The sequence below is a fragment of the Erithacus rubecula genome (assembly GCF_903797595.1).
Source record: "Erithacus rubecula genome assembly, chromosome: 1".
In the NCBI taxonomy this organism is placed as follows: domain Eukaryota; kingdom Metazoa; phylum Chordata; class Aves; order Passeriformes; family Muscicapidae; genus Erithacus; species Erithacus rubecula.
Genome location: NC_136658.1, coordinates 56593901 through 56620347, shown reverse-complemented (window position 1 = coordinate 56620347; position 26447 = coordinate 56593901). Strand labels below are relative to the sequence as shown.

Genomic DNA, 26447 nt, shown 5'->3' with positions numbered 1-26447 from the left:
TGTGCCACATGGAAATCTGCAAGTAGCACACCCAGGTGTTCTGTGCCAAAATTCCTGTTGTCATCTAGAGAACAAAATTTTTTTGGTGCCAAACCAGTTTTAATTTTCAGAGAAACCAAAGTTCAAATCTGATTTAATGAACTAATCTCTAAAAATCATCTGCTTTATGTTTGCTTACTTGGTGTATCTCTGCTATTCATTGTCCAGTCGTCGCCTTAAAATACTTCCTCAGAGTTGGTTGCATTTTGATCTACTAATCGTTGTACATTTGCTTCTAGTGATTGTGGGGTTATGGTTCAGGCTTTGTTGAGCTTAATCTGAGCTGCTTTTGAACAGCATTTTGTTTCTTAGTATTTTGGAAGGAGCTGCTAATTATTCTTGTGTGATACAGTGTGTTGCCTGTGGATGCGACCTTGGTGGATCCCGCTCTGGAGCTGAAGTCAGGATCCGAAACAACCAACTCTTCTGCAACGACTGCTATATCAGATTTAAAAGTAAGGCAATCCAACTGCAAGTGTGCATGACTGTAGTTCTTCTCTGTGCTGTACAACCTCAAGTGTTTGCACAGCTGAGCCATTTGATAGCTTTCATCTTTAGCTTTAAGTTAGTGAATAGGCTCAGCAAGGTTTGATTGCCAGTTTCTGTCTTTTGTGGGGTAGTCATTCCTAACTTCTTACTCGCTGGTAGCTGATTTTACCAACTTGTTATTATGCTGTTTCAAGCAGACAACATGGTATAGTCATCTTCCTTCCTTCATAGATCTGAGAAAATGGTGTGAAGGAGCTGTCAGGTTCTAAACAGGCTTGTCTTGATAACAGAGAAGCCTTTTTGAAAAAGTGTCTACATTTTCTTAAAAAGTAAGCTGAAATATGTATTTAATTCAGTCCTAATACATACCTGGAAGGCAATTAGTTTCTCTTGTGCAGATGGCACAAATGCTGGTTTCTTTTTGCGATGCTATTATTATTGGAATTATAGGTCTGTAATTGGTTATTCATTTAGGTACAAGTTCAGGAGGAATTGATTTACTTACAGATCTTAATTAAAAGGTGCAGTATAATTTTTTTCCTTCTTATGGTTTGCAGAATTCTGATTTGCTGGAGCATGATGTTAAGGCTTTGTAAAGTGGTATTTAGGTCGTTTTTTTTCTGCTGTCATAAATGATGGTAGACAACCTCCTAATTTTGATAATTTTGTCAGGAATTTTGTACTGCTTTTTTTATGTAGCAAATGTGGAATTCCTGTAGGATGATAAAAATCAGGGAAGGGAAATAATTTCTGAATTACTTCCTGGGAAAAATTTCCATGTTTCTTTATGAGCCTGGCACATTTTTCTCATGGTGGATTGGAAGGCAGTGAAGGGAACAGGATATTCCTGTTACACTTTTTGAGCAGGAACTGGGCAGCTGCTGGCTGTGAAACCTAGCTGAGGAAAAGAGAAGCTCTGCATCTGATGCTGATGCTGTTTGCAGGCTGTTTTTGACTTCCATGAAGAAAAGTCACAGAAATGATTATGTGGTACCCGAGCTAAAACCAGAAAGTGCAGCACCTCGTGAGGGTAATAGCACGTTCACAGAGGCTGATGTGATATACAAGGATGCCACTGAGATCAGTGGAAGGAGGAAGAGAATCACTCCCATCTGAACCTGATCCAGGGCTCTGGGTCATACCATGCCTAAGTTAGTGTTTGGAGAATGTGTCTCCTTGTTGATGACAAGACTGCACTGATGTGACTGTGTTCCTATTTGAAACACCTAAATGTGTAAGAGATTCACTCTGGAGCTTGCTTATGTTATTTTTGTCTCTTTCTTTTCTGTTGGGGGGAAATATTGCTGGATGAGTTGGATAAGTAATTTTATAATGGATGAATTGCTATTTAGTCTCTCTTTGACGTTACAGCCCATAAAGTCACAGCAGTGCCTTTCAGAAGCAGAGCTGATCTGTGAGGAAACGTTTCTATTCCCTTCCCTTCAGACTGCATCTACTTGGGCCAGTGGGCACCTCAAAACATAATTGTATGAGATACAAGTAAAATCAGGAGTTGTAAGAATTTGTAGGTACAGAACAAAGTATTCAAATTAGTGACTAGTAATTGAAATCAGTTATTTGAAAAATACAAAAAAACAGCTATGCAATTACTGCAGTGAAAATGCATTGGCAGCACAGCACAGGCCTGTCATGCGGATTACTATTTTTTCAGTTGACATTTGACATCAACCTGGCTGATTATTTGTTATTTTGGAATGTGAACATGTTGGCTAAAAGGTTTGATAAACTGTAGGGTCATAAATATTCACCTTGCAATTTTATGTAAATTTATGTGATATTTTTGCACATTTTTGTGTTAATTCTGTTGTTTAAACTTGGAACGTTCTAGTGAAACACCTCTGTATTGGCAGATACTTACAAAGATATGCAGAGAGGACAAAAAAAGTTCTTTACATTGTTACAGTTATTTAGCAAATTTTAATTTCATTATTGAAGGGTAAATTTAGAAAAATTATCACTCTGCTAATACTAAAAATAATTATTAAGAATTTGGTTAATTGCATGTTCTGTGGAATATGAGTTGGTCTGAAGTACTTGCAGTGCTATAATTGGATTCAACTCAAATTTGTATTGTTCGTTAAATTTGGATTGCTTGATTCAGAATGTATACCTTAGTATGTTGCCATTTTCAATAAGTATTGAAAATTTTAAAATGCTTTTTGACTATTTAATTACTATTTTAACTTTAAAATGCTAATTGTTGTCACAAAAATTCTTCAGTAACTAGACTTCACTTAGTTTCTTTTGTCTCTCCCTAACAGCTGGACAACCAACCTCCATGTGAAGCAAATGAAGATATGAAACCACTGTTGCAGATACAAGAAGAGGTGATTGCTGCTGATGTAGATCTATAAATATATATATTGTGTGTATGTGTGTTTTTTTCTAAGAGTAACTCTTGCTTGTCTAGTCTTCATAGCAATACCTTGTATTCTTCATATAACTATTTTTATTTATAAGAAAGTAATTGCAGTAAGGAAATAGCTGGGAAAAATGCTTTCACATTTTCAGCTTCAAGTACCGAGAGCACAAGAGAGAGAGAATAAGTATATTTTCAGTAATAACTTCAAAATATTTTTGAGGCTTATAATCAACTAGTTGACTTTCCAATGGTATATGAAGAGGGTATTTTGTTTCTAAGCTCTTGAAATGAGTGTTAGAGAAATAGCTAATATAAATATATATTTGCAATTGCTGTCTTTATTTTTGACATATACTGAAAGTGAATTCTCTAGGTTAATATGAAGCTGCATTTAAATGCACACAAATGTGTTTGCTTTCCATATGCTGGTTTCTAAAATTATGTGCTTTTTTGAAACCTAAATACAAAGAAGAATCTGTTTACTCGGTGGTGTTGGCATAATATTCTGTGGAATCCATTTAAGAGAGAGAGTTTTCTTTTCCCATTTGGAAGTGTAACTATCACTCTTTCCTCTGCAAACTGAGTGGAGAATGGTTATTGAATTACCATATATTTGTAAATAAAAAATCTGATGTTGCATTTATTAGAAGTTTTTGTCCTTTTTGTTCAGCTAAACATATCTAAGGTAAAGTGTGGAAATATAAAATTGTTTGATTTTCATCTTGAGAAAAATATTTGTTCTGACAGGATTAACTTGTTTGCCTAAATATTTGCAAGAACAACAGTTCTTTTTCTCTTTTCCTTTGTAGTCAATATCAAACTCTGTGTACAGCTTTTTCATCAAGCTCCTCATGCTCTTTCCCTTGAGCATTCAGTACCAGTGGTGAGACTATATGCCCACCCCTGAAAAACTATTGAAAGAGAGGAGTGTTCCTCATAATTTCTGTGCTCTTGCTAGAAATCAAGTGCAGTTAGGTTCTGCTCCTGTTGAAAACACAGCTGGAATGTGCACTATGTCTCAGTGGGGGCTTCCAAATTGTTTTGGTCAGCAGCTTCCCCAAATCCTTTCATGCATGGTTCTGTACCCTTCTGTGTCCATATCCTTGGAAGCAGTGAAAAAACATAGGCTGTGGACCAGAGGAATTTGGGGGAGTGTTTGGTGGGTAAAACTGAGGAAGAGGAGGCTGGGAGGTGTAGGAGGGCTCTTGGGTGTGAGCTTTTGTATGGCACTGTGAAGAGCTGCAGAGAGGCTGCAGAGCAGCTTAGGGTGCTCCTTGCTCTCAGGGAATTTGGGGGGGGTTGGTGTGTAGGAGAGCTCACAGACTTGGGAAGAGGGATTGTGGCTGTGATAGTTGGGGGCAACAAGGGAAGATCGTGCTGTTTTGGCATAGTGGGAGAACTTCACCTGCACTCCTGTAATTTCTGCTGCTTGTAACTTAATTGCTTGCTGAATTACAAAGTGCCAAACATTATTTTTACTTTTTACTATAAAAATTATCATAAAAACTGAAAATGTCTCACCAACCAAACATGGGCTTGGTTTTTGGTATTCAGTTAAAAGACTGGTACGATATTTAATTTGGTTTCTGGTGTTGTGGTAAGTAATCATGTGGTAGACCACAGATGAGGGCGCTAGGATATGAGGACCCCAGTCATCAAGTACAAGCTGTGGATGGATAGCCACACTGCCTTCTCACACAGCTGTCTGGAATCCTCTCTGCTGCTTGCTTCCCTGAGAGAATCTGATTTAGGTACTGTGCAGATCTGGTGTTATGTTAAGGCACATACTTTGGATTGGTATGGTGTGGATGGCCCTCAAAAACATGGTAGTTTTCAGACTTCATTTCTTGTAGACAGCATCTACAATTATGAACCAATGAACCACTGTTCCCCTACCCCCAAAATTCCAGATACCTACAGTCTCCACTACCAATCCTGACATACACTTAGAGACACTTTTTTTTTTGGTCACAAGTCAAGGTTTCTCGGTCTCTAACCAATGAATTTATCTTAGCCTATTCATGACTCCCCCTCTCCCAGTACTGTGTTATGCAGCAAAACTGTAAGAAAACTGTAAGACAATGCTGTTTTTTTGTATCTTGAGCCCAGTCATGTTCCCCTATACATGGGAATCATTTGGGCATGAAAATTTGCTTGTGGTGAGAAGTGAAAATTCAGCAATCTGTAGTCTGCAATGCTGCCTGACTCGTGTCCTGCAGCCTGGAGTGGTATGCTCTGAGCCAGGCTGGCTTCTCCTAGATGGTGTTAAGTACTTCCCTGCAGGTTCCAATTCCATTTTCCCACAAAACATCTGCAAAAAAGACTGGGTTATTTCATTAGCTTGTGCACAAATGGGTGGTATTTCTAATTTAGTGGGCCTCAAAGAGCTGAAATTGAAACTCTTGAAGAGTTGAAGCTGAGTTTCCACCTGTGTTAAAGTCCCCCTGGTTTAAACAAGGTTCCCTCAAATTTGCATTTTCTAATTCACATTGGCAAATGAGAGGAGCAGAAATTCCTTCATCCCCTCAGTCCCTTGGAGGGAAATAAGCAGGGCAGCCCACCTAATGAATGTTGTATTTGTCTGTTTTGATCCTTGCTGAAGTATTTGGAGCATGTTGGGCTCTCAAGTTCAGCAAACCTAGTGATTGACACAAGATGGCAGTGTGTTCACCTTGCACATTAAAAAGCCCTTTCCATGATTGTAATCTCATATTAAAGGGGTTGTGTTTCCTAAACGATGCTAAAGTAAGAGAAATTTATTGTAATCTTGCATCTTGCTACCACTTGGCATCACAGAGGTGTGATGTGCAATGGAATCTGAGACATCTTGGGTTTTTTTATCTATTTCATTATTTAGCTGCTGCTTAAAGTAGTACAAGGTAGGGATAGTGGTAAAGATAATTTCTGTGGAGAAAAACAAACTAGATGATTTCTAGAGGAGGTTTTTGCTGTATTTTGTTGGGTTCTTTATTAAGGTACTATTCAAGGAAGGAGAACCAATTGCTCTCCCTCAGTTCATCAGCTGCAGAATGCTGTTTAAGGTTACAGCCCCAAATGCTCAGATAGGCAGGAAAGCTGGGACTCTGCACTGCTGCTTAACTCTGAGTACATTTAGGGCTATGTTCTCTGTTCAATATTCCCAGGTGCAGAGTGCTGCTTGGGGTGTTATTTTCTGGAACATCTACCTAGGGCTGGTCTGGATATGTGCAAGCTGGGAGATACTCATGCAGCTGCCAGGGCATGTTTTGCAGGATGCTGTAGTACTGTTGAGAGGGCAGCAGAGATTTATGAGTAAACAACTGAATGAACATCAGCTCATTACAGCCAGTGGTGCAAAGGTGTGATTCCATGGGCTGGTGAGAACATGTCCACTCTTAGGTGAGGTGCTTGGCTGCCTAAGCTTCACTGACATCAACAGACATGCAGAAGGTGGCCCACTTGTAGACATCTGCATTATTGCACACCTGTTTGCTTAAAAATCCAGAATTATCTGAGAAACTTTGATTTAGCTAAATCTCCCCTCTCTTTAGGCTTGCAGGCTGCCAGCCAACTAACTGCAGTGTACATTTGAATATGGCTTTGGAACTGAGCTCTGTCACAGGTCAAGGTTTAAATAGTGTCACTTCAAAAATCGAAAATGTTTTCACTGTGGGTTTTGTCTAATGCATAAGAACAAAGCAAACTGGAGTACAGTTCAAGGTACTGCATAATGTTCTTAGTTTTTATGAGAGATTCTTTTAGAGTTATTATAACAGGAGATTTGTCAGAAATTTCAAGATTAATTACCTATGAGTTCACCTGTTCAGGACAGCTGTCACACCACAGGCAATGCCGATTAGTGGCAGGAGTTATGCAGCAAAGCCCATTTTTAGAGCCTGATGTCTGAGTTTGGAGTTCACACTGACACTAGAAATGGTCAGAGCCAGCCTCGTTATTTTCAGTAAAATACTTGCCAGGTGAGTCCCAAGGGAGAGTTCAAGTGATAAGTTCAACACTTCCCTTAGCTGCTGCTGCATAGCCCAACCTTGTCACTTATGGAGAGGGAAAGTGTTTGAAGTCTGACAATGTGAACTCAGTGTGAAAGGTGGTATGCTTGCAGCAGTGTTTTGAATTCCAACCAATCACTTGTAATGGATTGGCAAAACCTGTGCCATGGCTGTAATGGAAGGCTTATTAGCAGCAGGCATAATTACATAAAAGAGCAGCTTTGTGCTGGAAGCACTGTAGTATTTTCATTTTAGCTCCATGCTTCATGGTAGCTAGGGGCACCAACATAAAACAACATATGAGGATGATGTAAAGTGCTTTCTCTCCAAGGGGATGTTCTAGGGTGAACATTAGGGTATCAGTTTATTAAACCTGGAGAATTGTTTTAATTGGTTCAACCAACTTGAAGCAAACTAGCTAGTTAAGTACTTGCTGTAGGCAAAAACCTGTACTCCAAAGACCTGCCTCATTGTGCCGTGGGAATTACTGGGTTCTCCTTAGAAGTTGACATTGTATAAAGAAATAAAACACTTTAAAAAAAATTTGTAAAAGGGTGTATGTACCTACAGTTTCTCTTTGTTGTTTGCAGTGGAAGAATGAAAAAGCTCAGGCTGTCAAATGGTCAGTTAATGACCAAAGCCCTGTGAGGGCAGGCCTAAGTTTGGCACAGTGTGCCCTCCTAAATGGCCTTCTGCAAGTGCCTGGGCTAGAGAAGGTGTTTGTGATTCCCTGACCTGGAATTTGGTGTTATCCTCAGGCACTCAACCAGATGTGCCATTTATTGCTACTTCAATTCCATATGGCCCTTCTGTGCTGGAAATTCACAGATTTCAGGGTCAGACCAGGCTACTGCAATGTTTGGTCTGCCTGTATCACTACAAAGATCAAATTTTCTCATCCTGTCCCCCATCCAATATTGAGCACACAACTGTGTGAACAGTGGTGTTCTTCACTGGAAAGCGGCTCTGTGTAGATCTGAAGTATGCAAATGATGAAAAATCTACCACACGTCAACATAAATTGTTCCAGTGGTTAATTAGCACTCTTAAAAATGTTAATTTTATTTTAACTTATTTTAATGAGCTTTCTAGCTTATGATTGTAGTTTTGTTCATTTAAGTGATTTAGACTTCTAAAACTAAAAGATTAATTTTCTTCTTTCTCATATTGTACATATGCCTTCTTTTTTTGTTTTTGTTGGTTTTTTTGGTTTGTTTTTTTCCTTATACTTGTACATAAAGCCTTACTGCTCACATTAAACACAAAATGCAAGGTGACCTCCATGGGTGGACATGGTGGATTGAAAGAAACTTCTCTCAGTGAACTGCAATGCAAAACTTTCCCAGGAGAAGATTTAGAGCACAGGAGAAATAATCCTGAAGAGCATTAAAATAGTCTGAGGCTGTATAAGGATTTATTTGCATAAGGCAAATATTCAAATAAGGGCTAATGTCCATAAGGGAATTTTGCTGCATAGCTTTTCTGGCATGATTGCTAAGCTTTTGGTTTGCCTTTGTCAGAATGACCATGCCCAAAGTCCTGTGTGATTCTGCTAAATTTTCCTGTCTTGGGGAAGTGCCTGTAAGAGATTTCTATGCTGATGTGTCTTGACAGACAAGGGGACAAGATTACATTCCATTTTTATTTCTCAACATGAAGAGTCAGCTGCAAAAAGTACAGTTAGTTCCTGCTATGTTTGGCAGATACTGATGTGAGTGGTCCAGCTTGTGGCCTTTCATCAAACTCTAGCTCTGCAAAAATAACAACTGCTGTATTTTGATGCCCATGTAAACTAGATTCCTGCAGAGAAACTCTCGTTTTACTTTCTTGTCACACTTCAAGTAAAATTAGTTCCTGCTGAGGTAACTATTACATCTATGAGATATATATGTGCTGCACCTTGCTATTAAAGCCAGGGGTCATACCAGTGTACTCCTGCCTGCACACATCAGAGGAAAATCCCAGAACAGTTTAGGAAAAGCCCCACTGCAGTGGAGGACGTTGGCAAACAAGCAGCCTTCAGCCAGGCACAGCTCCTGTCTGGGAATAAATCACAGCCATTGAGCCCAGCACACTGCAGAGAGGCAGTCATGAGTTGTGCTATTCACAATACTCTGTGTAAAATGCATGTTGCAAATGTGCATGCATTTCTATCACCAATTTTAATTCATGCACGTACTTTTGGGTCTCAGCAAGTAAACAAGTGACAAATCACTTCTTTGCTCTTTGCTATTGAAATAATTGAGTGGTTTTGTTTTTTTTCTGGTGGATTCAGTGTTCTTTGGAGTGTTCTGTTGCCTGTGATAGTTCATGGCATGTCTACTACCTGATAAATGCAGTGTTTTGTGTTCCCTCTCCCTCAGTACTGTGTCAATTCAGTCATAAAGGAGAGATAATTCTGAACTGAAGGTTGTCCCTGTCAATGTACAAAAGTATTTAGCTTCTGTGTTACACCAATCACCCTGGTTTCACCATCACCAAACTCTTTCCAGTGTATCTGCTTCTTCTAGTGATGTGCTAAATGGAAAACAAAAAGTGGGCTGATAAACACCAGTTTGGTCCTGAAAGTATGGGTAGGAGGTAAGCAGGGAGGGTTATACAGGCTGCACTATCCATTTTGCATTATTACACTAATGCCCTTTTTGGTTGCTCACTATAGCACCTTGTAGCTACATAGTGTTACCATATAGCATATTTCTGGTATCATATACACTGAATGTCCTCTTGAATCATCTTTCTCTGTAACATCTTTGACTTGAAGCCAAGAAAGCTGACTTTTCAGAAAAACTGTTTACATAATCTTTTAATCCTCATGTCTTTGCCAGGTCATGAGTTGTTCATAAATCTGGATTGTGTAGAAAATGCCAACTGAAGGTGCTGACTTTGTGACGCTTGTGAAACCAAAGTATCCCTTCACCTAGCACTAGAGAGGATTTGAATTATTCCCTTCAGTTTGTCAAGGCTGTGATCTCTGAAATATGTCCATAAAGATATCAAGAGATGTAGAATCCCAGAAGGTACAGGGCTAATGTGTATGTCTCAAACAGCAATAGCTGATGGCTGTGGAGCCAAGCAAGGATTGTCAGTAGTAACCTGCTGTGAGAGAGAACAAATGTGGCTGGAGAAGGGGGCCATGCAGAGGTAGTGCAGCACTTTCCAAGATAAAATCCTTGTCCTACTTCCTGAAGATAAGCACAGCACAACACAGTGCAAGTGCAGGAATGAGAAGTGGGCATGGTCTGTAGGAAGGGATCAAGATCACCGAAGAACCCTGAAGCCCATCGGCCCATTTCCAGAGGAACAGCCTATGCATAATGAGTGATTTGCATAGAAAGTGAGAAATCTATCTTCAGGGCAGGGAAATCTATCTATAAAAGATAGACCAGGCCCAGGCAGCATCCCCAGGACCCTAGGCATCCCATCAGTTGGACGGACACTGAAATCAAAAGTAGTTGTCTCTCCTCCTCCTGTCCTTTCTTTCCTCTCTTTTCCTTATCTTACCCCTTTATCCAAAACCCACTGCCATGTGCTTATATAGTAGGTCAGGGACTAACATACCAATTTCCATGCCAAGTGTGTAATTTACTAATAAAACTTCTGAGTTTTTGCAGACTCTCTGACTTCAGTTGTTTTCAGCCACTGGCATCAAGGAACCTTGGGTGCTCGTTTCCCTTAAGGCTGGGACATCACAATAGACAAGACCAAATATGTTCCCTGGTCAGTCCCTCAAGAAGCAGATATTTACCTCATTGGTTTTTGCAATCAAAGTATTATTTTTTTTCTCTCATCAGTCCTGCTTCACTGGGTTTTTTTTCCACAATAACAATGGTTATGCTATTTAGCAAGTCCCTTTATCTTCTGATCAGGCTTGATGCTGAGGCAGCAAAACAGGTGTGTTTGTCAATCCCGTTCTCTCTGCATGTAGACCAACTGCAGCTCTGATTCCCACAGAGCCTCGTTGGTTTTATGCAGAGAACTCAAAGAACATGAGCCTGGGAGTGCTGCCTTCCTCTTACCTCCCATGATGGAGCAGCTCTTTGCAACACCACTGCTGTCCTCAGCGTGGGAAAAAGGTGTCTCTGTGCAGCCCACGGGTGTGTCCTGCTGTTCAATTAACTCCAGTGGCTGTGTGAAAGGAGAGCCTACACTGCTGGAGATTTACTTCACTGCTGCCCAGGTAGAGCAGGAATATGATTGAGATCAGCAAGGCCCATTAGTGAGGCTGCAAAGTGATAACCTTGGCTGACCTGGGTGCAACAAAGGCTGTACTGCTGTAGAGTGTTAGAAAGATTAGCAGGACTACACTGGTTTGCCTCAGCTGGGAATGGTGTGCATGGTGCAGGTTAAATTACAACTACCTTGCTGTTCTGATCTATAAATTTTTGTATGGGTGCTGAAGAGGTCTTGTACAGGGGTTTTTCTGCAAACTTGGGAGAGAAGCTGGAGACTCAAGAGGGTGATGAAAACTATGTGCTGTAATGCTGGGAAGATGTTCAGTGCTCTTGCATTTTATTGGACTGGAAATTTTCTTTCTGATGTTCCTGAAGCTTCTGATTTCAAACTAAGTAAATGGTTGTTTTTATAAACCTGGTGACTTTTTTTATTCTTAAAACAAGAAAAAAATGAGACCAAAAGAAATAGATTTAAAAAGTTAACTTCTGTCTCTTTGGGTAATAGAGTGTGAAGACTCTGACTGACCCTGAGATTAGCTTAGTTGGTTAGAGCACAGTGCTAATAATGTCAAGGTTTGGGGTAAGTCTCTGTATGGGCCATGCACTTAAGAGTTGGACTTCAAGATCCTTGTGGGTCCCATCCATCACAGAATATATTCTGTGATAGATGATTACTTCACCAAAAGATATGCTGAGGTTGAATCCTTTCTTAAATTATAAAATTAATTTCAAGCAATCAGCTAGTCCTGGACTCTTGAGTGATGGGCTTGTGATTCCACACTACTTTTAAAAAGAGGCTGAGAGTAGTATTTTCTAATTTTTCTAGTTGGATGTTTGTAAAATGGATCTGTGCAGCTCTGCTGATTATTTTCCACATGAGGACTTGAGTTTGAATTTTCTACACCTATTTGTAGCATCCATGAGCTTCATTGTTCAGCCTACCAACCTGTGAGGAGAATGCTTAAAAGGATGATACTTACTTTGGTTTCATTTTAGATCTAAATTCGACCAAAATCTGAACTTTTTTGTCTTCAGCACTCAGCTTGTCTATGTGGAAGATACTCACTTCCACACAGATAGGGATGGGGAAGTTGCACTGCAGTACATCATCTCTGCCAGTCCTAAAAGGTTTAGGGAGTCAAACAGACAAATCCCAGACAAATTTCCAGACAAATCCCTCTCTACTGAATTAAGTCAGATTAAAAGGAACTAGTGTTTTTCCACTGCCCATGCACTAAGTCCTCTGAGACGTGTTTCAACACTTAGAATGGGTAGAAAGTGGCCTTCATCTGCCAGCTTTTCAAAACAAGACTGGGCAAATAACAGCCAGTACAAATAAATGCTGGACAAGTTCTGCTGTCCCAGTTCCTCTGGCATTGGAGTATGAACTTTTTTCATTCTGCCAGTATGGGATTTGCCTTGTTGGTTGCATTGGACAGAATTTGATGTGTTTGCCTAGTTACCTTCTGACCAGAACAGCACACTCCTGTGCATTTTCTTCACTGGTGCTTCTGGCCAAGAGGTTGGACACATCCTATATCATGGTTTTTGGTTTTATCTCCTCCACGCTCAAGTTCCAGCAGTGAAGTCAGATTTCTGTATTCCTGACCAATGCAGTGTTTCACTTGCCAAGCAGCAAGCCTTGGGCCAGTGAAATGTGGCACTCTCCTCACTTTCCTACTGCACTGTCAGGCTGGCTCAGTGGCTATTTACTGCCAGTCATGTTGCTGGCAGAAGTGATGTCTCTTTGGCAGCCAGCCCACAAATGACATGATACTTATCACTTCTTTCCTTCTGCTTTTCTTCAACAACACTTTACAGATTCAGACTGTGGTTGGGTCCCTTTTCTGTGTTCATTGTGCTGAGGGCACCTCTTCCCCGTTGACCTTATAATTAAGTAAAGGTGTAGGTTTTATAAATCACTGGCTTTAAATTATTTGTATTTAGATTTTCCTGACTTCCACTGTGTGTGGTCTTCCACCATGCAAAGGAAGTTGTTTATTTCCAGAAAAATCCACTTCTGCTGTCAGAGACTTCCAGGGGGCATTTAGAGTAATTTGGAGTAAAGGAAGCATAAACACATAACTGTTTAAACTAAGAGTGGATAGATTTAGGTAGGAGATGTTCTCTATTGTGAGAGCAGTGATGCACTAGAACAGGTTGCCCAGAAAAGTTGTGAATGCCCCATCCTTGGAAGTGTTTAAGGCCCAACTGGATGAGTCCTGAGCAGCCTGATCCATTGGGTGGCATCCCTGCCTATGGCAGGGGGGTTGGAGATAAATAATCTTTAAAGTCCCTTTCAAACAATTTTATGGTTCTATGAACTGCTTAGCAGGAGAGCTGTTCATCCCTTGTATCCCATGTCCAAGGGCTATTTCCTGGTTTTAGATGATACTGTGGTTAGTGTGTTGGTTTAAGAGAGAGTGTGATGTGACAGTATATGCTGATTGCGGGAATTTGGATAGCACAGATCACAGCAGGAAGGGGCTGGACCCACGATAGTGAAAGGCAGCTTTCGATGTCACTGGTTGCAGTCATTAAAATATATATTCCTTATCATGCCTTGAGCTGTGCCCTTGGTCATTAAGGAAAATAACTTAAAAGATAATGACAAAATGCAATTTTTTTTTTCTTTCTAATATAATTTGTCCTGGCTCTTGCCACGACAGAGTTAACTTTTGCAGTAGCTAGGAGAGGGCATGGCTGTGACCTGGATGCTATTTGATACCACCTCCTTGCCTCTGCAGGAGAAAGGCACTCTCTTCAAAGGAGAAGGGGTTCCTTCAAACAGGGAAAAAATGGTAGAGATAGCTGTTCAGTGTAGTTTATTGTTTTGGGCTTTCTGTGTAAAAGATTCTTTTTCATATAACTTGAGAAATCAAGAAATTACTAGAAATGGAAAGACAGGAAATGAAACATTAAGATATTAAATTAAATTAGAAAAACTGAGAAATTCTAAAATTAAGTGAAACCAATGAAAATGTTTGGTGCAATTCAATGCACTTCCAGAGCCCCATCACCATGGCTGGCCTGGATTCAATAAGTGTAGATTTACTCCCAAGTTTCATATTTAAGCTCTCTGTTTGGCTTTGCACTCCTTGTGACGTTTAAGGCAATGCCTCAGGCCTTGCAGACACATACAATCAGTAGAGTTAGAAATGCCTTTTAATTAATTTTTAATATTTTTTAATTTAAAGGAGGAAGAGCAAAATAAACACAGAGAGGCAGTACTGAAAAGGTGAAATCCTTGTTCTCCTTTTAGTTAGCTTCAGCTGTTGTTATGTTTTAGAGTTTCAATTGATTCAGCCTTTCTAGTTCTGTTAAGAACCAGCTTTAATACTCAGCTTTTATCTTGCATGAGTGCTTCCAAACTTGGAGTAGTCTTGCCCCTGAGTGTTCTGGTCTGATCCAAAACTCAGAACTTGTGGCTAAGAAATCCCAGCCCAGAGTGTCTCACAGAGTGTACAGGCCACTTATGGAAATAGTTAATATTAAAATAATTTTACAAGACTACATTGATTAAAACAAGCTGATACAATTTTTTTTTTTGACATAGCATCACCTCTCCTTTACCCTCAAAAATCTTGTCAGCCAGCATAAGTCTCCCCTGTTCAGGTTAAATTTGTTAAAACTATTCAATGAAAGGTCATTTTCTTTTCCATAAATGCCATTCAAATATATTTAGTGAATGAGTTGTTTCTTTAAAACTGCAATACTTAATCACCATTTTATGCTGAGAAATGGTAGTGGGGTTAATGAACTGCTCAGTGTAATATTCAGCTAAGTGAACATACCAGTTTCTCTTATATTTGCTACCAGTCTAATTCGAGTTTTTATTTTCCTTTTAGACTGAATTAATGTAGTCATCAATTGTATTCTCTTTGCATACACTTAGAATACTGATAAAGGGAAGGGGTGCAAACTAAGTCTTCTAAATTATATTCAAAATGCAAATTGTAGTTCTATGTGGTTGCTATAATACAAATAGATGCCATGTGAGGCTGTCCAACTATCACATAATTTTTCGTTAATAATTCAAAATATTCTTTCTGTGTGTGTCTTAATTTGATTGCTTTTTCTGGGGGGTGAGGAAGTGGGGAATTGCTCTTTTGTAGGACCAGAATTAACTTCTTCCTTTTCTTCATGGTTTCTGAGGCACATTGTTTTGGCTGCAACTACTGGCATGAGTGGGGGCTGCTGCTCCTTTTAAAGGCATTTGTGTATTTTGCAGGTCTGAGGTTTATCTGCTTTGATCACTCACAGGATTGAGTGCATTCCACTCTTGGAACTGGGACAGAGCCCTTCCCAGGCAGGATGCCTGAGGTTTTGGCCACGTGTGGGATCCACTAGAAGAAAAAGGGAACTTTATAAGGCAAATTCCCTGTCCCTAGCTGGGTTAAGGACTGCCGCAATTCTCTTGATCTTTTCTGATATATTTCTGTGGCATGTTACATAAATTGACCCTCTGGCTGAATTTGGGTGTTAGATACCTACACAGTAGCTCTTTTTCACTTTGTTCCACTTTTTCTATCTAGTTGAGACCTACTTCTTGTAGTCAGTTTTTTTGGGGCTGCCCCTCCCTGTGGCAATTTGCTACCCTCTCTGTAATGCAGATGTCTTGAGTTTTCTGTGACCAGTCAGTCACAATTGCCCTTCATTACTTGAGACCACCTGAATACCCCTCCAAAATACATATAATTGCACTCAAATTTAATCTACTTTGTTTTCCAGGTCATTAAATACCTTACACCAAAATAGCCTGAAATTCTGTGAGATCCATGAGTAGCCTGTCATTACAGTTCTTCCAGTCTTTCACTACATAACACAGAAAATCAATATGAATTATTTTTTCAGATAAGATGGTAAGATGCAATATTTAGACTTTTACTAAAGCACAATAATGTGTAAAGCCTATATTCCCTCTATAAATCTGCTTTCTAATGGTCACTTCTATCTCTGTGTGCATCAGATTTATTGTTTTCTTTTCAAAATGTACTCAAGTGGCAAATTACATTGAGCTATAAGCCAGTGAAGTCTATATATGTGCATAAATATATTCTTTTATATTTTTCCTGTGCCATATCAATGAAATGCCTGGGTCAAATAATCAGCTTGCTTCCTGATATATTTAAAAGTGGAGAGCAGTAATTGTTTCTCAACTTCAGGGAATGATTGTGAAGTTTAGTTATTTGCTCAATTAGATATAACTGACAATGAACATCTATTAAAAAATATGTGTTCTTATATTTTATAATTTGCTTATTAAATTGGGCAGTTAAAATAATGAAGACTTTTTAAAGTCAGTCTGCATGATTCATTCTTCAATTATTTTGTTATGGAAACAGTTTAAATGCTGTTTGCTAAAAAATTTACACTTGCAAGATTGTTTCATGCACATCACAAAGAGAGAAGCTGGGAGTTCAGTTAAACACAACAAAAAAAAAAAAAATTCCTGTTTCCTGTTATACTAAATTAAAGGGTAGCAGCTTCTGCTTAAAATGAGCCTACGCTTTTGTTTTCTTTATAAGTAATTAGAGGATATTCTATAAAAACTGATGGATATGGATTGTCAGAAAGGATCTGGTCTTTCATTAATTTCAACACAGAGAGATTCTGGAAAGACACTTCATGATTTTCCAAAAGCACCTTTTTCTTGAACAGTTTGGCATGAAACAGGAAATCAGACCAAGTGCTGCTGTTTTATGCTATTTTATGAGTAGCATATTAATCCATCCACTATTTTTTTTGTCAAATTTTGAAATTTTATGTATGAACCTCTGCATTTCAATTTTTAACTTTCTTATTATTTGATAATGCATCTGATGTTTACTGACATTCCTTGTATTTCTTTTGAAGCAGCTGACTTACTCTTCCCACTTACTCTTCCCTCTGAATCCTGACAGCTGCTGTAAAAAACAACTCTACTGGGCAATAGGATACTTCTTTAAAGTTTTCCTGGTTGACTTTCAGGCAAAGTAAACATCTGTGCCACCCAAGTTTATCACACAGCATCTCACTAAGTCTTGTGGAGGAGTTTCACCTGTGGGAAGAACAGATGATTTCTTTACAATGTGTAACCACCATGCAGATAACATATGGATTTGTGCCCTCACGTGTTACCAGACTTTCTTTTATCCTGCAGCTGTACTTAGGGAAAGATAACCATCATGCTTAAGTATGGACTCCTCTTGTAAATGGGAATTGTTCACCCATGTAAAAAACTTCTTTGCTGTGAGGACGACAAAGGGAACAGATGCCCCAGAGATGTTGTGGAGCCCCCTTCTGTGGAAATATTCAGAAGCAACCTGTACACAGTCCTGAGTAAGGTAGTCTATTGGTCTCTCCTCGAGCAGTGAGTTTGGACTAGGCTGCTTGGATCTTCACTAGTCTTTTCCAGTCTTACCCATTCAGTGATTCTGTAAACTATCTGAAGTGCCTCTCTCAAAATAGTCAGTGCTTAAATGGCTTAATATTATTCTTATTCTCTGTGGAGTAGTAGAGGCTAAACCCACATGACAGTCCTTGTGGAGGAGAAATGCATTACTCCAGTGAAATATTTAGTGACTAAAGAAAGAATGCTATAAAGTGTCTCTAGCCTAAATCTCCAGGCCAGCCTCTCTGCTGGCAGAAATCTGGCAGCTGTTTGAACAGTCTGTTGCTGAGGACACTCCAGCAATCAGACACCAGTGGGTTGCAGCTGTTGAGCTGTTGAGATTCAGGTGTGCTGTGCTGAATGGAGACTTAGAAAATGGGAGCCATATAGTTTTTGTGGGTGTAGGAGGAAACCTCTCAGAGGGACCAGAATGGAGAAAACTGTAATTTCTTCATTATTAAAAAAGAAGAAGAAAAAAGCTGTTAGTTTGTTTGCTGCCATCTGTCTTTTTTTGACGAATCTATCCACTAAACACAACTGCATTTTCACAGCATTTTTCCACTTGCAATGCAGGCCCACATGCATCTTTGCTGTGCAAATCCAGACATTCCTGGGTACAATACTGCCAACATCCCCTTGAAAAAGAAGGTTAACTGTGAAAAGCTCTGCAACTCACAGTTGTTTACTTCAGCTAACCTGTGTTGTATCCATTTGATGCTGCCTGGTTCACTTCATATAAAGGTGAGTTACAGCAATAACTTGGAGGAGCATATCTCTAATAACTGATATCCTCCCAAACAGTTAAGTGCTTACTCTTGAAGTAAATTCTCTGCTCACAAAGCCATTATCTTATTAGTAAGTACACCACATCTTGGCTGATCACTCTCTTGATATGTTTTTGTGGTTTGTTGTGCAGAGTGATCTGAGTTTGATAATTGTTTTTCTTTTCTATTTAAAGGTTTTATTTAAAGCTCATTGACATATAGTTATTTGTAATCTCGCACATAACAAAGTAATAATCATCAGGACAAAAAAAATGTGTGCAATTCTGTCTAAAATAATTGGGCTGCTCATGACATTTATTTAGGGTTCTCTAACTCTCATGGTGAACAGCATCTACCTTACCCTGGATCTTCCTCCATTTCCATGACATTTGGTCAGTATCTCTTTGTTGCCTCCACTTCTGTCTGTGTGTTAAGGACTGTAAAGTAGTGCATGTGAATGTGAAAATAGGAGACACAGCTTAAAGTCAGACCTAGGCCCAGGGATGTAGTCCTGAGAAAAACATAGACAGAGTTCCTTTGGGTGAAAAAAGAGGGCTGGCTCTGTAAGTAGAGAAATGCCACTTTTTTTTTTTTTTTTTTTTTTTTCAGACTAAAAAGTCTGTAAAAAAATAACAAACCAAAACCAACAGAAAATATTAAAGCAAACTTCCAAAGGACTTTCAGTGAAACTTCAGATAGGATAATTTTGAGTCTACACTGATGATCAAAAATGCAGAGAGACAAATGTCGGAAGGCTTTGTCTCAGAGGTGTGATAGGAGGGAAGTGCTACCAGAGTGTGACTCCTGAGTTTTCTTTGTCCAACACAAGCACTGTGATCCCAGAGCCACTGAATATTCACAGTAGTTGTTGGGTCTTGCAATTTTTTTTAGAGGTCATGGCACTATTCTCACTTAGAAAGGAACAACTGCTGAGAAAACAAACTTTCCCATAATTGAGAATTGTTGTGTGATGAAACAGGCTGCTGCTTATTGCTGTCTGACTCCTGTTGTATCCAGGGAAACTGCCTCTTCTATTCTTTGCTGATACACAGCAAGGCTGTATAGTGATATTGGTTGTTGACACTATTTTCTCCTTAGTGACTTTGACTCCACTTTAAATTTTAACTGCCTAGTCTAAAAGAGGGTTATTTTTCTCTATTTCTCCTTCTTTGTATCTTTTAATGTTTACTTTCTGATTCATATGTATTTTCCTTTGTGAATCCATGGATGGGTATGGTAGATGTATAGTCCTTGCCTTTTCCTTTGAAAAAATCCAGAAAATCCTGGACGAACTATAAGGATTTTCCTTTTCTGGGCAATGCTAAGCAGACAAAACCCAGCAAACAGCATTTATGTTGGCGCCATTAATTTTGACATGGCTCTTACTCTTTTTTCTGTGGCATCAGTGCACCGTAAACATAATTTTTGCTTCAGAATGTGCACAAAATAAATATTTTTTACTGGGCAAAGTGTTCTTTCAATTCACACATCCTCCAGGCTCAGTGAAATAGGAGTTGTTTCCCATTGACTCAGGAAATACCTTTGAAATCTGTTTTTTAATGCCTTCCTGTGAGTAACAGGTTTCTGTGATTGCACTGTTTCTGTTTGTCAGGCTTTTGTTGGCCAACATCTGCTAACATGGCAGAGGTGTAGAAATCTCAGAATAGATACATTCCTGGGGATTCTGTGAAAATGCCCAGTGGATGGGAAGGGCCCAAAACAGAGCCTGAACTGAAAGCTTTTGATGAATTGAGATGGATCCAGGCTAGGCTGCCCCATGCCTGACTGACATGCATTAACTGTGTGGCTCTCAACCATCTCAGTCTCTTTTTGCAGATTTTGCAGGGCTTGTGGACATGTAGAGGTGTAACACTGGAGAGGTTTTGGGGGCAGAAGGGCAGCCAGCAATGAGACCCTTCTGCTGTTTATGGAAACAGCCATTTTGGAACAGACATGGAAATAGCTTTACAGTGTGTTGTAAAGCCTTGTCACATTGTTAATGCTGTGCCTCCCATTTCTTCAAGGTTTTTTTTTCCCCCCCGCCTTTCACCCCAGTTCTTGTTTAAACCTGCAAATGTTCTTTCTCCCTTCTTCCCGTTAAACAGTCTTGAAGCCAGATGAGATAATGTGGAAAGCAAACTCCTTTTAAATAACCTGTGAAGGTGTGTCTGGAAAGTATCAGTGACTACAGCTGGCTAGTGTCACAGCACAGCCAAGCAGAGAGGATAGCAAATGTATTCAATCATGGACATGAATACTTATTTAGACAGGTGTTCCAAATTTTTAGGTGACATTAACCTGTGTTAAAAGTACGTATATATATATAATATGTGTTAACAAAGTGGATGCACAACCTACCTCATATCAACAGTGTCCAAAAGCAGGGAAAAAAAAAAAAGCAGAAAATATATCTGGGGCTTTTTTTAATGCCCTGCCTGTAAATACTTCTTTTTATATTCCTCACTAAAGTAACAAGTAGGTGATTGTCATAAATACTAGCAATCAATGCAAACACATTTTGGAAAGGATCTTGGACATACAGAGGTTTAGTTCACTTTGGACTGAAAAAAAAACAATCAAGAATTTGGGACCCTCTCTTCAAACAAATGTTTGGTGGATGTGAACACCCTACCAAGCTCCAGATTCACACACTAACACAATCCCACCTGTGTGTTACTTGTCTGTGCTCCCACTGGAATCTTAGGAGAGATAATCAATACAGACATTGGGACTGATAGGGAATTTGAACTTATTTGAACTTATTTGAACTTATGTATCTTGTACTGCTTGAACCAATCCTGGGAATCTGAGGCACCTGCACGGGCCTTACAGATGTGAGATGACTGACTTGAAACAGCTGGATTGCATCCCCACAGCTGCTCTCTGAAGTGCTCCTCTGCTCCCCTTGGCTACACTGGTTAGATTTCCCCTAATACCAGATGTGGCCACTTCTGCAGGATTCTGCATGGGAATGTCTGAATCTGGAGCTGATTTCTACATTCAAATCCCAAGACCCTAAGCTAAGGGCTTAATGAATTTACTCCATAGTAATGTAAGCTTTTTTTATGACTACAGAGGAAGACTCAAATTAGCAGACTTCAAACTGTCTGGAGCTTCCTACTGCAAAGCCAACACTTCAAACAATATCTGTGTAGCACTCAGATGTTTGAAGAAATAAAGTAATTAATACAGATTCCCTGAGACCCAGCGAGCTTCACATGTGAGCACTCAGATGCTCTGACAGTAGGAACCAAATTTAAAAGATGTTAAATGGATCACTTCTGCACACAAAATAGTTTGCACTTACACACTATTTTGATGGTTTCTATGGATTCAAATCTGGTTAATTACCATTTCTCTGCCATATGCTTCTGCTGTTGCTGGGTATACCTGTTCTCTGACATTAGCTCACTCATTTACCTCTCATTTTTCTTGCACCTATATAATTTGCTTTCTTCTTTGATATCCTGGAGATGCTCTACATAACATAGCTGCCCTAAGCCATTTCAGCTAAGATTAAAAAGTTATAGCAAACTATCAGAGTGAGACTGAGGGGAATGAGGTTTTAGTGACACTCATCAAAAACTCCCACAAGAATATACAAGGCTTGCTGGTGAACATGAGATAGTACTAAAGTATCAATGCTGGCTTTGGGATTTAAAAAATTTATACTGTCTTTCTTATTCACGAAGAATGAAGTTGAGACCTGGGCAGCACTTAAACCTGATATTTGTGTATATGCTTTAAAGTCAAAGTCAATGGGCATCTTACTACTTATTTTAAAGAAAACATGGCACACGCTACTGCCATGGCCTTTATGTGTCATGTACTTCCTAGCAGGCTTTGTGTTTTCTAATTCTTCAAAAGGCACTTCTGGCATGAGTTGCTGGTAACAGGGCCACCAGCAAGGCAAAGAGCAGCCTTACAAAGAAATCAAAGTACAGGGAGTCTCCCAGCCTTTGGAACCAAACACAATCAGCAAAAGCCCATGGCAATCTTCAGAAAGTTTATCTGGTGAGACATTTAAGGGACACGTGTAAAGATTGATTTGTTCAGTATTTTCTCCCTTTTCCTTTTATCTCTGACACTTTTCCCTCTTGCATGGATAGAGGGAAAGAATAACTGGCACATCTCTGTGTGAGTAGCACAGGGAAGTGGATGTTAATTTTTAAAGTTGTAAGAGACATTTTGAAAAGGACTAAAGTCTGAATTTATCCATGCTTTTTTTGTTTGTTTGTTTTACACTTCTGCTTGGTAGGTGAGATACTTAAATTTGATTTACAATCCAAGCATTGAAATACGTTACTTTCAGAGAAAAACCCTTTAAAGTAAGCTAGACAAAGGAGCCTAATATCACTGGTTGCTTTTGAAAATGTAGATCTTTACCCTTTAGAAAAAATGGTTGAAAAAATAACTTCTAAGAATGGAGACGAGTGGTTCTGACTAGGGGAACCTGGGCCTTCCATCCCTATTGCACCTGTGTGATAAGTTAGAAAGCAAAGGCAAGAAGGGACATGGTGTAATTTTTTCTTTTAGCAACTGCTGTGTGAAGCATGTCCTCTCTTCACCTCTGCAGGAGAGACAGAGATGCTGGGGAGCCCAGGGCAATCTCAGGGCAGCTGCTCCCTCTGCAGGAAAAAGGCTGGAGGGATCCAGCCTCAGGGCTGGGTGAGAAACTGTGCAGCACAGGTGAATATGGGGGGACATAGCACATGTGACGAGTGACAGTGCCATGACCTACAGATGCTTTACATGCAGGCTGTCCATGCAGCCTCGGGATTTGCTGGAGGTGAGGTCTGAAGGCTCTGTGAGCAGCAAGTCTGTCTGCAGGGGCAGCAAGCACAGACAGCTGTATCCAAAAAACACCCTAATATGGATTATTAAGTGCTGCTCTTTTCTGCTTAGCCAAACCACACAGGTCCCTGAAGTCTGCTGAATGGTATTTTATCTATCCTGGGAAAGATTTTTGTAGAGCATTTCAAGGGTTGACAGCTTTGGCTGTTAAATCAGAGTGATCTGTGTTTTACTGAGCTCAGGCATCGTGTCTAGCTGTTAATCTCTGAATATAGTCTCATGCTTTCCTCCCTGATCTGCTAAAAATAATTCAGAGTTGGCCCAGTACAGCACTTCCAAGTCAGTTCGTGGACATAAGCATGTTTCTCTTTTTTATAGAGATTGTCAGGGCAGAAGTCTGTGCTTTCTATATTGTCTATTTAAAAATAATTAATGGGTATTTTATGGTCCATTTGATATTAAAATGATATTTAATATGAAATTTTAATTTTACAGCATGGAGCAAAAGCTCTGCATCTCCTCAGTTTTGTTAATAAACATTTTATGAACTTCGAGAATGTATCTCTAGAGTAGATATTAAAAGTTCAAACATATAAATGAGCCAAGTTTTAAAAGATCCCTAAATGCTTGTTTGTCTAATTTACTATTTAAGTACTAGATATACAACCTTCCATAAAAACCAACATAGAAATGCGTTTTGTTTACAGATATGATTCCAATCTTCTGGTCTTGTCAGATATTCAGAATTTCTCAATATGAGATGCTGAATAGTAGCTGTTCTTCTAGATTCTGTTCTATATTCTTCTATTGCTCGTGAAAGTAGACTAAATAAATACAATCATGTTTTCTGGCCTTGACTGTATGAATCAGTTTTTAAAAAAATACCCCAAACCAGTACACACCAATGACCCCAAATGTTTGTCTACTAAGTTACTTTTACAAAAAGGATTATATATCTCATCAGTTTCTGATTATGATGTACTGAATAATTATAAATATTAATTCACTGGTGGCTAAATTTTTGGGGTTTTTTGAGGAAAAAAAGGGAGCAATTTAACTGGTTTATCTGATCTTAAGCAGGAAGGGAAGCTGAGAATTGATATTTGGGATTTTGTGAAGGTATTCCCAACATTTACAGTAAGAATATTTTAGTTACCCAATTTAGCTTAAAAGCTGAAATTCTCTGTGGGGCCATGGGAAGAGTTAACTCCAGAGAATAATTTGGAACACTGAGATGACATATATATGTGCTTTCCTCTTTAGATGCTTTCCAGATGCTCTTCTTCCTTCACTGATTGAGGAGTCAGGACTCTCCAGCTCAGCCTTTAAAGTTAGATGATATAATGTCAGGAGACATTTCTGAGGAACAGTGGACAGTTTCAGTAATCACTCTACACATGATTCACAAGGGCAAGCTGCTACTGCTCCTTCTCCCCTCTAAGAAAAAGAAGTACAAATAAAATAAATTGTGTTTAAAAAGGTTTTAAAAGAATATGCATATATATAATTATGCATACATGAAACTATTTCTGCAGAAATATTAGACTGGAGGGAAAATGAGTACTAGCATTTTTTATGTAATGCACAACATGGAATTATTTTCATAAACTCTCCAGACTCCAATTTACAATGGATATGGGAAAAATACTTTTTCTTCTTGTAGAGATTTCTTTCAATACATACTTGAAGGAGATAAGAAGCAACTTTTCTGTTGCTAGTTCATTTCTCCCTTTGGTACAGAGTACTGAAAAAGGTCTCAAGTAATCCCAGCCATAACAAAGCCCCAGAGCTGAATGAGTGGCATCACTGCAAGATAATACTTCAGTGTTAGGGCACTTGAAAATGGATGAAAAGCACAAAAGGATTTGTGAACATGCAGAGGGCACTGCTTACTGTGGTGGGTGGAGCACTTGCTTCTGCTTTTAGTTTTCCACTTCAAAGTACTCATCAGCAGCATTAAACACAATGATTTCAATTGCTGTTTTGGTTGTAAGATCCTGGACATCTTCCCCAGCTCTTTCTTGAGATTTCTCCTGTTGTGATCTTAGGTGCTAAGGTTTGAGAAAGAAATGTAATTTTACCAGTGTAAAATCTCAGCTAATGTACTGAGATTGCAGACCAGAGGAATCTGTGCATATTACTTTGCACGTTTTCAACCTGGTAATAGCTAATCTCTTTTGGGTGGGACTGAAGAAATTGCTGATTTTTAGTATTTATTTACTTTTATTTTGTCATTATTAATCAAATTATCCAGACTCACTAATAATCTTTTAATGTTATTTGGGAATAGCCTACCCTCCTAAATCTTCATGTTTGGAGCAAGCAATTTCATATGGTATATATGATTTATATTTAAACTGTGCATTGGTTTATCAGCAAAAGAAACCTTCTCTGGCAAAACCAGGAGTTACCATGAAGTTTTTAGAAGGATATTAGAAATTAACTATTTCTTTGTTTGTCTTTACATGAGTATATCCTAGTAAATTTTATAATTAATAAGGTACTCATCATTGCTAAACACACATGAGATTATATGCTGTAATAAAGGAAAGCTTAATGCACAGCTCACTCAAATGTCTGCAAATCTTTTTATTGATTTGAGAAGGGCTGAAATCAACATCTTACCTGAAGACTGAAGATATTAAACAGCTCTTTATTCTCCAGGTTGTGGACAGCATGTTTTCCTTACCTACATTTTGTTCATTTTAGATATTAAGGTTACTTGTCTTTTTGTTTTATGTAAATTTTATTTTCAGGCCCTGTGTCTGAGAAAGCTTAGGTTGCCACAGTGCTAAGGTGTTAGTTAATAACTTAATTATGTTATTAAATACCACATTTAAGCAAATATGTTATTTTCTTAAAACCCATCTATTTCTGTAGATGTCTTAAAGCAAAACTGACCATACACTTCCCCTTTTTCCAAAGTCTAAATTCTGAAAGACAGAATTCTGAGAGAGTAAATCTGAGTTAAAAAGTTTCCTTTAAATCCATGCCATAACCCACCTTATCCCATTTTCAAGAAATCTGATTTTTAATGACTGCTCTTTGTTTAGGCACTGGCTGTCTATGGGTGAACTTTCTGATGGCTGATAGGGAATAATCTGCTTTACTGGTCTTCTTGAAAACAGCTTTGCTGCAGAAAGAGAGTCTTTTTTTTTTTTTTTTTTGTCTTCCTGGGGTTTTTTTGTCTGATTTTAAGTCAGTCTGTCTGCACAATTTTTGTCCAGCCTAAGTAAAGTGTGTTTATTTTCCTCAACCTTTTTGTTTTATTTGCAGTGGTGGTGTTTAAACTGTGTCTAGGGTGAGGGGGAACCTCCATGCAAGGTCTGCAAAAGGAAATTAAGAAAAGCAGTGGGTTTAAATCTAGACTGTGACTCTCTGTCACTTCTTTGGAAACTTTTCACAATCAACATATGAAGAGAATTTCCAACACTGCTCAGTGCACTA

General features: G+C 38.9%; 1 protein-coding gene across 23 annotated transcripts in view; it reads left to right on the top strand.

The window, feature by feature from the left end:
* Positions 1–3554, top strand: part of LMO7 (LIM domain 7) — a 128816-nt gene extending 125262 nt beyond the window's left edge. For 22 of the 23 annotated variants that reach the window (XM_079309747.1, XM_079309746.1, XM_079309744.1 and 19 more), the window contains 2 exons: positions 392–494; positions 2811–3554. In XM_079309747.1, the coding sequence (XP_079165873.1) occupies positions 392–494; positions 2811–2903 (196 nt within the window). In that variant the 3' untranslated portion in view covers positions 2904–3554. The remainder of the gene's footprint in view (positions 1–391; positions 495–2810) is intronic. The other variant, XM_079309748.1, reaches the window with a different exon arrangement.
* Positions 3555–26447: the final 22893 nt, after the last annotated feature.